The sequence below is a fragment of the Delphinapterus leucas genome, chromosome 9, assembly GCF_059928025.1.
Source record: "Delphinapterus leucas isolate spDelLeu-1000000601 "Yukka" chromosome 9, BTC_Dleu_Yukka2, whole genome shotgun sequence".
Taxonomy (NCBI): Eukaryota; Metazoa; Chordata; class Mammalia; order Artiodactyla; family Monodontidae; genus Delphinapterus; species Delphinapterus leucas.
In genome coordinates, this window is record NC_143137.1 from 57,933,510 (window position 1) to 57,945,931 (window position 12,422).

Sequence of the window (12,422 nt, forward strand, 5' to 3'; positions counted from 1 at the left end):
AGCCTCATTATACAGAAATTTAAAGTTTCTGTTCTTTATTAATAACTTCATTAATATCAGCTAACAGTTATTGAATACTCACTATGTGCTTTACCTGCATTATTTAATTAAATCCTTATTATAAGTTTGAGGTATACTATTATTGGGCTTCTTTGAATGTCCCATTTTATAGCCCAGCTACTCCTAGGAGACGTCAATTAATATTTGTTGATTGACTGCATAATAAGGAGGGAAACTGATATACACAGGTTGCTGCTCATTGCCATTTCTGTCCCAAAGGGAGTTCTCTTTGGGAAATCAAATTATGGTCCGAAAAGTAATTCAGACAATCCGAACTGGTTTGGTGGCAGTTGTTGTTTGTTTTGATGACTAGTTGCCTTCTCTGTAGAGGTGGATCAGGGTCGAGACAGTGGGCCAGAGTGCCCCTCTCCCCCCAGGTTGATGAATACAGGCACTGTGATTTTTAACTCACCCTCCCCCTTCTTTTTCTTGGTTTTCTATTGGCTGGAATAGTAGCAACTTTTCGGGTAACTTCTCTAATAATAAAGTTATAATTTTGACTTTATTTTGTGTAACTTTTCCACTATCAATCTTTGCTTGAAAGTTTCTTGCTCTGCTCTCTCCTTATAAAACTTCTTGTTTGGAGTGTCTCCTCATTCTTTATTAGTCAGTAAAGGTCATAGTGCTGTTGATACAGTTGTGTATTGTTGAATCATGATGAACAGGTGATTCTTGAGGAGGAAAAAGTCATTTGGACATCAAAAAGTAGGATGCTTTTCATTAGCTACTGTCCTACTGATTAATATCTTTTTTGCAGGGCTTTTGTCTGTTTATGAACTATTGATGTGAGCAAGCAGAACAAAGAGATGCTTTAAATACTCATGTGTTTAGCGTACTTTAGTAGATACTTTAAATGATAAAATCTTCTTTGTATTGTGGTGCTTTAAATGCATATGTTGAATGTATGCTTTTATTTTCACTTACAGAAACAAAAAGCTTCTGAAAACCAAAAGGCGAAAGGGTGGAAGAGGAGGCCAGGATCCAGGCCTCTCTCCCCACCGGAGTGAAGCTGCACTTGGGAGGTCTCCTCCCACCCCACCTCTCACCCTGGGGCCCGACTGCCCACCTCCTCCTCCTCCGCCTCCCCCCAACGATCCTGCCTCCCCCTCCAGCTCCCCCTGCAGCGGCCAAAGGGGCCAGTACAACCCCAACCTGGCCGAACGAAGGCGGGAGGATCTCTCTGAAGAGATCAACAACCTCAGAGAGAAGGTCATGAAGCAGTCCGAGGAGAACAACAACCTGCAGAACCAGGTACAGAAGCTCACAGAGGAGAACACCTCCCTCCGCGAGCAGGTGGAGCCCGCCCCTGAGGAGGAGGAAGATGACATTGAGCTCTGCGGAGCTGCAGCCGCTGCTGCCCCAGCCACTCCGATGGAGGAAGAGAGCCCAGAAGACCTTCCCGAGAAGTTTGACGGCAACCCAGACATGCTGGTGCCTTTCATGGCCCAGTGCCAGCTCTTCATGGAAAAGAGCACCAGAGATTTCTCCGTTGATCGCGTGCGCGTCTGCTTCGTGACAAGCATGATGACCGGCCGTGCTGCCCGCTGGGCCTCCGCCAAGCTAGAGCGATCCCACTACCTGATGCACAACTACCCAGCCTTCATGACCGAAATGAAGCATGTGTTTGAAGACCCTCAGCGGCGCGAGGCTGCCAAACGCAAGATCAGACGTCTGCGCCAAGGCATGGGGTCAGTCGTCGACTATTCCAACACTTTCCAGATGATCGCACAGGACCTGGATTGGAACGAGCCTGCCTTGATTGACCAGTACCACGAGGGCCTCAGCGACCACATTCAGGCGGAGCTGTCGCGCCTCGAAGTCGCCAAGTCGCTGTCCGCACTGATCGGCCAGTGCATCCACATCGAGAGAAGGCTGGCCCGGGCAGCTGCCGCCCGCAAGCCGCGCTCCCCGCCACGTGCGCTGGTGATGCCTCACGTCAACAGCCACCACCAGATAGATCCGACCGAGCCCGTGGGAGGTGCCCGCATGCGCCTGACCCAGGAAGAAAAAGAAAGACGCCGAAAGCTGAACCTGTGCCTCTACTGTGGGAATGGAGGTCACTACGCCGACAACTGTCCTGCCAAGGCCTCGAAGGCTTCGCCGGCGGGAAACTCCCCGGCCCCGCTGTAGAGGGACCTTCAGCGACCGGGCCGGAATTAATAAGGTCCCCACAAGATGATGCTGCTTCATCGCCACACTTGCAAGTGATGCTCCAGATTCATCTTCCGGGCAGACACACCCTGTTTGTCCGAGCCATGATTGATTCTGGTGCTTCCGGCAACTTCATTGATCACGAATACGTCGCCCAGAATGGCATTCCTCTGAGAGTCAAGGACTGGCCAATACTTGTAGAAGCGATTGATGGACGTCCCATAGCATCGGGCCCAGTTGTCCATGAAACGCACGACCTGATCGTCGACTTGGGAGATCACCGTGAGGTGCTGTCATTCGATGTGACTCAGTCTCCGTTCTTCCCCATCGTCCTAGGGGTGCGCTGGCTGAGCACACACGATCCCAACATCACGTGGAGCACCCGATCGATCGTCTTCGACTCTGAATATTGCCGATACCATTGCCGGATGTACTCTGCGATACCACCCACGCTCCCACCACCAGCACAACCGTCATTCTATTACCCGGTGGAAGGATACAGAGTTTACCAACCCGTGAGGTATTACTACGTCCAGAATGTGTACGCTCCAGTAGATGAAAACGTCTACCCAGACCACCGTCTGGTTGACCCTAACATAGAAATGATCCCTGGAGCACACAGCATTCCCAGCGGACACGTGTACTCACTGTCGGAACCCGAAATGGCAGCTCTGCGAGATTTCGTGGCCCGAAACGTGAAAGATGGGCTCATTACTCCCACCGTCGCACCCAACGGAGCCCAAGTTCTCCAAGTGAAAAGGGGGTGGAAACTGCAAGTTTCTTACGACTGCCGAGCTCCCAACAATTTCACCATCCAGAATCAGTATCCTCGACTCTCTATTCCAAATTTAGAAGACCAAGCTCACCTGGCGACGTACACTGAATACGTACCTCAAATACCAGGATATCCGACCTACCCTGCATATGCCACGTACCCGACCTACCCGGTAGGATTCGCCTGGTACCCCGTGGGGCGAGATGGACAGGGGCGATCGCTCTATGTCCCCGTGATGATCACCTGGAATCCGCACTGGTACCGCCAGCCACCGGTGCCCCAGTACCCACCGCCACAGCCGCCGCCGCCGCCGCCGCCGCCGCCCCCGCCGCCGTCTTACAGCACCATGTAAATACGCATCATGTCCTTCAGGATCTCTGCCCTCGAAATGAACTCCTGTTCAGCTTCTCAATCAGTGACTGCGTGCTAAATTGGGCTGTTGCACCTTCAGACCAACCTGAGGCACAGGTTTTCTCTGAAACGGCTACAGAAGATCAGGGCCACCCCGGAGTGGGGCACATCCTAAAGCACCAACAGACCTCCACTGTTTGGTGGAAGTGACAAAATATTTACCAACGAATCATCTCTGTTTTCCACCTTAACTGCCAATCTAATTAAAATTCGTAATAAGTTTACTTCCCAGCAAACCCTGGAAGCCTGGGTTTTACCTGCTGAAACCTCTGTCACCATATGAATTATTGGCTGCCAGGTTCCTCATTTAATAGTTACTGAGAAGCTGATGCAAACACAGGAAATGCTGTTTTCTTTATGGAGGGGGAGACAAGGAGGAGGAGGACATGACTTTTCTTGCAGTTTCGGTACTCTCTTTACATCTTTGGAGGACCGAGGCCTTATTAAGGAAGCCACAATTACTGGTGCAGTGTGAAACGGCTTCCATGATCTTTTTGCTGCACCCTTTGAAACTTCACCATCTTCAAACTCCACTTTCATGATGCAAGGAGTAGCAACTCAACTGGTTCCCCCAGGAGCAGGCAAAACCCCTGCAACAGAAACACCTCAGGCCTCGGAAGGAAGTACTCTTAGATGGACGTTGGCATGTTTGAGTGTGCCTTCACATCCTGGTGCAAATCACATGTACCCAATAACTCTGGCTTTGTCACAACACCTCACCATCACCATGCCAGCAGTGGCTTCCACAAAACCTTAAACCTGGTAACCAGAGACTATTGGTGGCTCCAGGTGTGTTAGATGTTTGTGAAATGTGATCACCTCTCAGTCATGTATGAGGGCTAACGAGTAGCAAATCAAAAGGACTCCTAAATCCCCTTACCCAACTCTTAAAGGGGAGACTCAGAGTTAATGTTACCACCTTGACCTGGAACTTCAGAAAGAATTTTCAAGAGCGTTGTTAATTGGCTGGAAGAGCATCACCTGAAGTCTTGGGAGCATCTATCCATGTCTCTGCCGCCATATGCATCTGGGCGTTTCATCATCAGTCCCCTCACTAGACTGTAGCACTAGGATGCTTAGGGAAGGGGAATGATTTTAGCACCCTCTAGGGGTTGGAGCCGATAAGCTGCCAAGGAATGAAAGGCCTGCGAAAGCAACTCAAAGCAACAGACAACACAAGAGTTGTCTTCAATCCAGTAACATCAGCTGGTGTCTCCTGGACGCTTTGTGCTAACCTGGCACTGCCTGACTTCCTTTAGCCTGGTCCCTTGCTACTACCTTAAACTGTTTGTCTAACCTCTCTCTTTCTATTTACTACTGCCACTAGCCCTGCTGCAGGATTTGTGTCATCCTTCCTGCCTGGCTGCTGAGACTCTATTTTGCTGCCATGCATGGAGAAGAAAGAGGCAGGCTTCTCAGAGCATGTGTTTCAACACACAGTCTCCAACAGTTTGAGTAGGAAAACAACATGGTGTATATTTCAAATTGCCTGTCATGAAGAGGAGTCTAATGGTGAAGTTTCACTTTTCATCAACATCATCTTTCACATATTCATGATCACCCACCCTTATCCTTGCATGTTTAAATACTTAAAAGTTTTAGCTGTAGGTTGATAGTGTCCTTTTAACAGTGTTTTAAAGTGGTGACTCTGCTTTCAAAAGTGATTTCCATTGAATTACAAAGTACTATCCAAGTCTTATTGTTAAATTAATTAAAATGGATAAGTAAGGTAGTGTAAAATATTTCTTTACTGTGAACTCTTACAACACTGTGAATGAGAGGCTCCTCAGAACTGGAGTACCTGTATAATAGTTCATCCTGTTAATCTTTAAACTTCTGTTTTAACATCATCCATAATTTCAATTTTTTTTTTATTGGGCCTTTAAAAACCCACACAAAATGATATACAAATTCAAGGAAGATACCTAATTGGCTATTTAATTCAAAACAACTTTTCCTTTTTTTTTTTCCTCCCCAATGGAAGCAGAAAGCTTGTCAGTCACTCGTATTTTAGAGTAATTACTTTTTAAATGGTGCATTTGTGCTTCTGGACTTTTTGAAGCGTCACTTCAGTTTACCTCAGATACCAATCCATCCTCCATACATTTGAATTTAAGTTGTTCTGTGTCACATTTACAGTTGTCACTTGATCTTCAAGCTGCAGAGGGCCTAGAAATGGGCTATTGTCTGCAGCCCCGGCATGTGCACATGGACGTTTGCCATCACTGCAAGCAGAAGTCTGGAAATGTGGCAACAACAACTGTCAGGGAGAGCATGGTGGTGTGGGTGAACAACCCACGGATGAAGTCCCTGACACGCTTTTGGCTGTTTCGTAAAGCTTGTGAAAACCTGTTTGGCAGTGTGTACTATGCTCTATAGCTATATATGCCATCTAGAAGTGTAGGTGTTAAGGATAAGTAACCTCAAATTTATTCTGTAGAATCAGAATTAAGTTTCCTTTCGCTCATGTGATTTATTTCATTGCTGTTGATCAACTATTTTAACTGAATACAATCTTTTTGGCATTTCCCAACAAAATGCCTTATTCAACAGAAAGGGGAAAGCAAAGAATTAAATCTCTAAAGAAGGTGGAAAGGGAGCAATATAGAAACAAAGGAGATAAATAAATTAAAACATCAAAATTATTAAGAAAAGCCAACAGTCTACCTTTTGAAACAAATTGGCAAAATTGATTGACTTTTGGCCCAAATTTTCAGTGTTAATTAAAAAAATCAAGGAAGAAGGTATAAGCTCCCATTGTTAGGCGGACGTGGAGAGAACTAGCTAAGGTCACCATGTTAGGTTGTTGAAACGGAGGAAGTTTACAAACATTTCTGAAGGGTCAATTTAGTTTGAGCAATGAGGTATTTGTATTAGATACTGGAATTAGTTGGAATAAATCGTGAGCTAGCACCAGTGAACTTGCAGGTGCACAAAATAAGAGGGGCACATCTACGTAGTGCAGTCTGGATTTCTGTTTAAGTTTGCAGGTACCTCTTGGACTCCTGAATTGATCCAGTCATCATCCACCACAGATGTCTAACATCAGATAGAATTCCAAGACTGGCAACAGAGAACACTCTGCTAGAAAGACCTGGGCAGAGATAAAGGACCACATGCAGAGATGAAGAGCCTGATGGGAACCATGCTGTGTTTTCATCTTAAAGAAAGAATGCACATCGGTTGGGACTGAAAGTTCTTTGTTGTTTCAGATTGTAGAATGCTATCAAATTGGTCTGTGGAAAACTGCATTGTTTCTATATCTTTATGTAATCAGTATAAGTAATTGGGGATATATATATAATCATAAGTATTTTAGAGTGGGAGGGACTATTAAGTAATCTTAAGTGGGTGGGATTAGTTAAAAAGCATGATATAATGTGTTAGATATCTCTGTAAGTGGACATGTGTACTTACTTGTGATCCCTTACCCTATGATTGCTACCCCTAAAGATTTCAAATAAATTCAGAGGGAACTGCAGGGAGATCAATCTTTTTAGGGCTATTGAACATGGATAAAAACCTAGCGGGAGAAAGTTCAAAGATGACTGGATAAATAATTTAATAGAGCCACTCGGCCCTGCGTATTCACTCCAGGGATTGAGATTGTAAGCAAAGCCTTTAGAGAGCTAGGATAGATAGATGCCCTTTGAGAAGTTGTTGCTGGAGTGAAATTGATAATGATGGATAAGATTCATGGAAGTTACAGGAAAGTGATGAATAAGAACCATTGCTTATGCCCCTGTCAGTAGCCCTCCTCCTCACCTCTGCCCCTTTTCCCTAACTCTACACCTCCTACCTATCCCTGCCCCACCTCCCTGCCCTTCCCCATTTTATTGCTGTTTTCTCTTTACTCTGTATTTCTATTTACTAATATTGTATTGATGTTAGAGTAAAAATTCAATAAAGATTTAGTGGTTAAGTGCAAACTGTGTCTCAATCATTTCAGCATACGCTGGCATAAAGTGAACAGGGTGGGGGGAGGACAGGAAAGGGGGAGAGGGAGAGGGGGAAGGAGGGAAGAAGCGGGAAGAGGGGGAAAGAGGAAAGGAAGGAGGGGGGAGGAAGGGGGGAGAGGGGGAAGGAGGAAGGAGGGGTGGAGAGAGAGAGGACAAGGGAGGGTGAAGGAAGAAGGAGGAGTTAGGAGGGTAGGGGGTCTAGAGGATGGGGTTGGGGGGGAAGGGGGGAAGTGGTGGGGGTAATATAATGAATACATCAATCAAGCAACCCAGTATCCATTATTTACCCAGAATACTCCAGGAAATCAACGAAATCATTCCTGCTGCAAATGTATAAAATAAAGCCACACAATTAACAGTGACTCTATGGACATAATAAAAAAACTTTTTAAGCTTCAAAACTTTAACATATAAATTAAAGCCACACAATTAATAGAGATTCTACTGACATAATATATAAAACTATTTTTATATAAATTTTACTTGGAATATTTGAGGTTTATTAATAGAAAATTATTAAAACTTTAGTGAGGATAAAAAAATACCAAATATAATCAGGTATGACGTGCAGAGAAATTAGGATACAGATGTTTTTAATGCCAAGTAACAGTAAAACAATATCAGAGTGATCATGAAAGTTATCTAAGGAAAAGTGACAAATGAGGTTCATGAGGCACTCAACCTACCAAATTTCAAAACATAATAACATTAGAGTTGTAGAATAATAGGCTGCATATATAAAACCTGAACTAAATGTATAATGGTAATCATTTCACAATATAAGTCAAACCATTATACTGCATACCTTAAACTTATGTCAGTTATATCTCAATAAAACTGGAAGAAAAACACCAACAGATTGCCAGCCTCCCCCCTCCTTAGAAAAAGAAAACCTGAAAAAGGGACTCGATGATGTGCCAATTTTGAAGAGTTACTGGGTTCATGTGACATGGTGATGACATAAACACAGTCGTTTATTGGGAATTACACATGGGAGACGATGACTAAATGGAATGATCTGGGGTAATGATGGACACACAACCTAAAAACTCTCACTTTGGAAATACACTATCCTGAATAGTTACACATCCAGCCCAGAGTTCACAAGGTCTCCAAGGTGCGCTGGGTGGTGGGTGGAACTGGCACAATTGGTAGTGGGACACAAATGCTTGCTTTGGGGGGTGGGGGTTACTTATAACGTAGACAATATGGTGTTAGAGCTATTAACCAAACCACTTTGAAAGGAAACTGAAGTACCCTATACATCCCTGTTTTGTTACACCTACACTCCTCCCCCTTCTGACCCCCATCCCTCTTCCTAAACCACATGATTAAACAGAACTTAAGGGAAAACACACAGATTATAAAAACATATAAAAGCAATTAAACATATGTGGAGAAGAACTGCTTTTGATCCATACCTCAAAAAATACACTAATGGATTCCAGATAAATCAAGAACTACAAAAAGGAAGAAGTTAATGGCAGAAGAGGGTAAACAAAATTACTCATGGAATCATAATCGCAATCAAAACTAAGACCAGCGGTTTTGAATTCATAAAGAACTGCATAACATAATGAAAAAATATATGGTACACACCTATAAAATATGTGATAACTAACATATTACCCAAGCATCTAATATTTTCCTGGAGAAATTAAATACCCAACCCCCACCCTTTACTCATTTTCTGGCTTTTTAAAAAATATATAAAGAATCTAGATGGATAAATAAATAATAAAGCTGTGTGTGTGTGTGTGTTCTGGCTTCCTTGAATATATGTAGAGAACAATCTACATGGATAAATAATAAATAAGTAAATAAATAAATGTGTGTGTCTCCTGGCTTTCTTCAATATACGTAGAGAAGAATCTAGATGGATAAATAGTAAATAATAAATAAGTGTGGAGAGGAGCTTCAAGATAGCGGAGGAGTAAGACGTGAAGATCACCTTCCTCCCCACAAATACATCAGAAACACGTCTACATGTGGAACAACTCCTACAGAACACCTACTGAACATTGACAGAAGACCTCACACCTCCCAAAAGGCAAGAAACTCCCCACATACCTGGGTAGGGCAAAAGAAAAAAGAATAAACAGAGACAAAAGGATAGGGACAGGACATGCACCAGTGGGAGGGAGCTGTGAAGGAGGAAAGGTTTCCACACACTAGGAAGCCCCTTCGCAGGCGGAGACTTTGGGTGGCAGAGGGGGAAAGCTTCGGGGCCGCAGAGGAGAGCGCAGCCACAGGGGTGCAGAGGGCAAAGCAAAGAGATCCCCGCACAGAGGGTCGGTGCCGACCAGCACTCACCAGCCCGAGAGGCTTGTCTGCTCACCTGCCGGGATGAGCAGGGGCTGGGAACTGAGGCTCGGGCTTCGGAGCTTAGATCCCAGGGAGAGGACTGGGGTTGGCAGCGTAAACACAGCCTGAAGGGGCTAGTGCACCACGGCTAGCCGGGAGGGAGTCCGGGAGAAGTCTGGAGCTGCCGAAGAGGCAACAGATTTTTTTTCTTGCCTCTTTGTTTCATGGTGCACGAGGAGACGGGATTAAGAGCGCTGCTTAAAGGAGCTCCAGAGACCGGTGCGAGCTGCGGCTATCAACACGGACCCCAGAGACGGGCATAAGACGCTAAGGCTGCTGCTCCTGCCACCAAGAAGCAAGCACAGGTCACTGTCCACACCTCCCCTCCCGGGACCCTGTGCAGCCCACTACTGCCAGGGTCCCGTGATCCAGGGACAATTTCCCCGGGAGAATGCACGGCGCGCCTCAGGCTGGTGCAACGTCACGCGGGCCTCGGCTGCCGCAGGCTCATCCCGCATCCGTAACCCTCCCTCCCCCCAGCCTGAGTGAGACAGAGCCGCCAAAGCAGCTGCTCCTTTAACCCCGTCCTGTCTGAGCGAAGAACAGGCGAGGTACACGAAGAGGCGGGTCCAAATCCAAAGCTGAACCCCGGGAGCTGTGTGAACAAAGAAGAGAAAGGGAAAGCTCTCCCAGCAGCCTCAGGAGCAAGCGGATTAAATCTCCAGTCAACTTGATGCACCCCGCATCTGTGGAATACCTGAAGAGACAATGAATCATCCCAAATTGAGGAAGTGGACTTTGGGAGCAACGACATTTATATATTTTTCCCTTTTTCTCTTTTTGTGAGAGTGTATGCTTCTGTGTGTGATTTTCTATGTATAGCTTTGCTTTTACCATTTGTCCTAGGGTTCTCTCTGCCCGTTTTTTTTTGTTTTGTTTTTGTGGTACGCGGGCCTCTCACTGTTGTGCCCTCTCCTGTTGCGAAGCACAGGCTCCAGACGCGCAGGCTCAGCGGCCATGGCTCACGGGCCTACATGCTCCACGGCATTTGGGATCTTCCCAGACCGGGGCACGAACCCGTGTCCCCTGCATCAGCAGGTGGACTCTCAACCACTGCGCCACCAGCGAAGCCCATTTGTTTTGTTTTTAAGTATAGTTTTCAGGGCTTGTTATCATTGGTGGATTTGTTTTCTGGTTTGATTGTTCTTTCTTTCCTTTTTTATAATAACTTAAAAAAATTTTTTGAAATAATTATTTCTTGCTTTTCATTTTAATAACTTCTATTTTATTTTACCTTTTTCTTTCTTTCTATCTTTTGTTCTCCCTTTTATTCTGAGCCATGTGGATGACAGGCTCTTGGTGCTCCAGCCAGGAATCAGGGCTGTGCCTCTGAGGTGGGAGAGCCAAGTTCAGGACACTGGTCCACCTGAGAACTTCCAGCTCCATGTAATAGCAAACAGCAAAAATCTCCCAGAGATCTCCACCTCCACGCCAAGACCCAGCTCCACTCAATGACTAGCAAGCTACAGTGCTAGACACGCTATGCCAAACAACTAGCAAGACAGGAACACAACCCCGCCTGTTAGCAGAGAGGCTACATAAAATCATAATAAGGTCACAGACACCCCAAAACACACCACCAGTCATGGACCTCCCACGTGAAAGGCAAGATCCAGCCTCATCCACCAGAACACAGGCACTAGTCCCCTCCACCAGGAAGCCTACACAACCCACTGAACCAACCTTGGCCACTGGGGACAGACACCAAAAACAACAGGAACTACGAACCTGCAGCCTGCGAAAAGGAGACCCCAAACATAGTAAGTTAAGCAAAATGAGAAGACAGAGAAACACACAGCAGATGAAGGAGCAAGGCAAAAACCCACCAGGCCTAACAAACGAAGAGAAAATAGTCAGTCTACCTAAAAAAGAATTCAGAATAATGATAGTAAAGATGATCCAAAATCTTGGAAATAGAATAGACAAAATGCAAGAAACATTTAACAAGGATCTAGAACTAAGGATGAAACAAACAATCATGAACAACACAATAAATGAAATTAAAAATTCTCTAGAAGGGATCAATAGCAGAATAACTGAGGCAGAAGAACGGATAAGTGACCTGGAAGATAAAATAGTGGAAGTAACTACTGCAGAGCGGAATAAAGAAAAAAGAATGAAAAAAATTCAGGACATTCTCAGACACCTCCGGGACAATATTCAATGCACCAGTATTCGAATAATAGGGGTCCCAGAAGAAGAAGAGAAAAAGAAAGGGACTGAGAAACTATTTGAAGAGATTATAGTTGAAAACTTCCCTAATATGGGAAAGGAAATAGTTAATCAAGTCCAGGAAGCACAGAGAGTCCCATACAAGATAAATCCAAGGAGAAACACGCCAAGACACATATTAATCAAACTATCAAAAATTAAATACAAAGAAAAAATATTAAAAGCAGCAAGGGAAAAACAACAAATAACATAGAAGGGAATCCCCATAAGGTTAACAGCTGATCTTTCAGCAGAAACTCTGCAAACCAGAAGGGAGTGGCAGGATATATTTAAAGTGATGAAAGGGAAACCCTACAACAAAGATTACTCTACCCAGCAAGGATCTCATTCAGATTTGACGGAGAAATTAAAACCTTTACAGACAAGCAAAAGCTAAGAGAATTCAGCACAACCAAAACAACTTTGCAACAAATGCTAAAGGAAATTATCTAGGCAGGAAACATAAGAAAAGGAAAAGACCTACAATAACA

General features: G+C 44.8%; 1 protein-coding gene across 1 annotated transcript; it reads left to right on the forward strand.

Annotated features, from left to right (window-relative positions):
• The first annotated feature begins 773 nt into the window (after window positions 1-773).
• PEG10 (paternally expressed 10) lies at window positions 774-7,342 on the forward strand. The gene is given in 2 exon segments (XM_089917646.1): window positions 774-2,161; window positions 2,164-7,342. Coding segments are annotated over 2 exon segments (2,376 nt in total). The 5' UTR covers window positions 774-960; the 3' UTR covers window positions 3,339-7,342.
• Window positions 7,343-12,422: the final 5,080 nt, after the last annotated feature.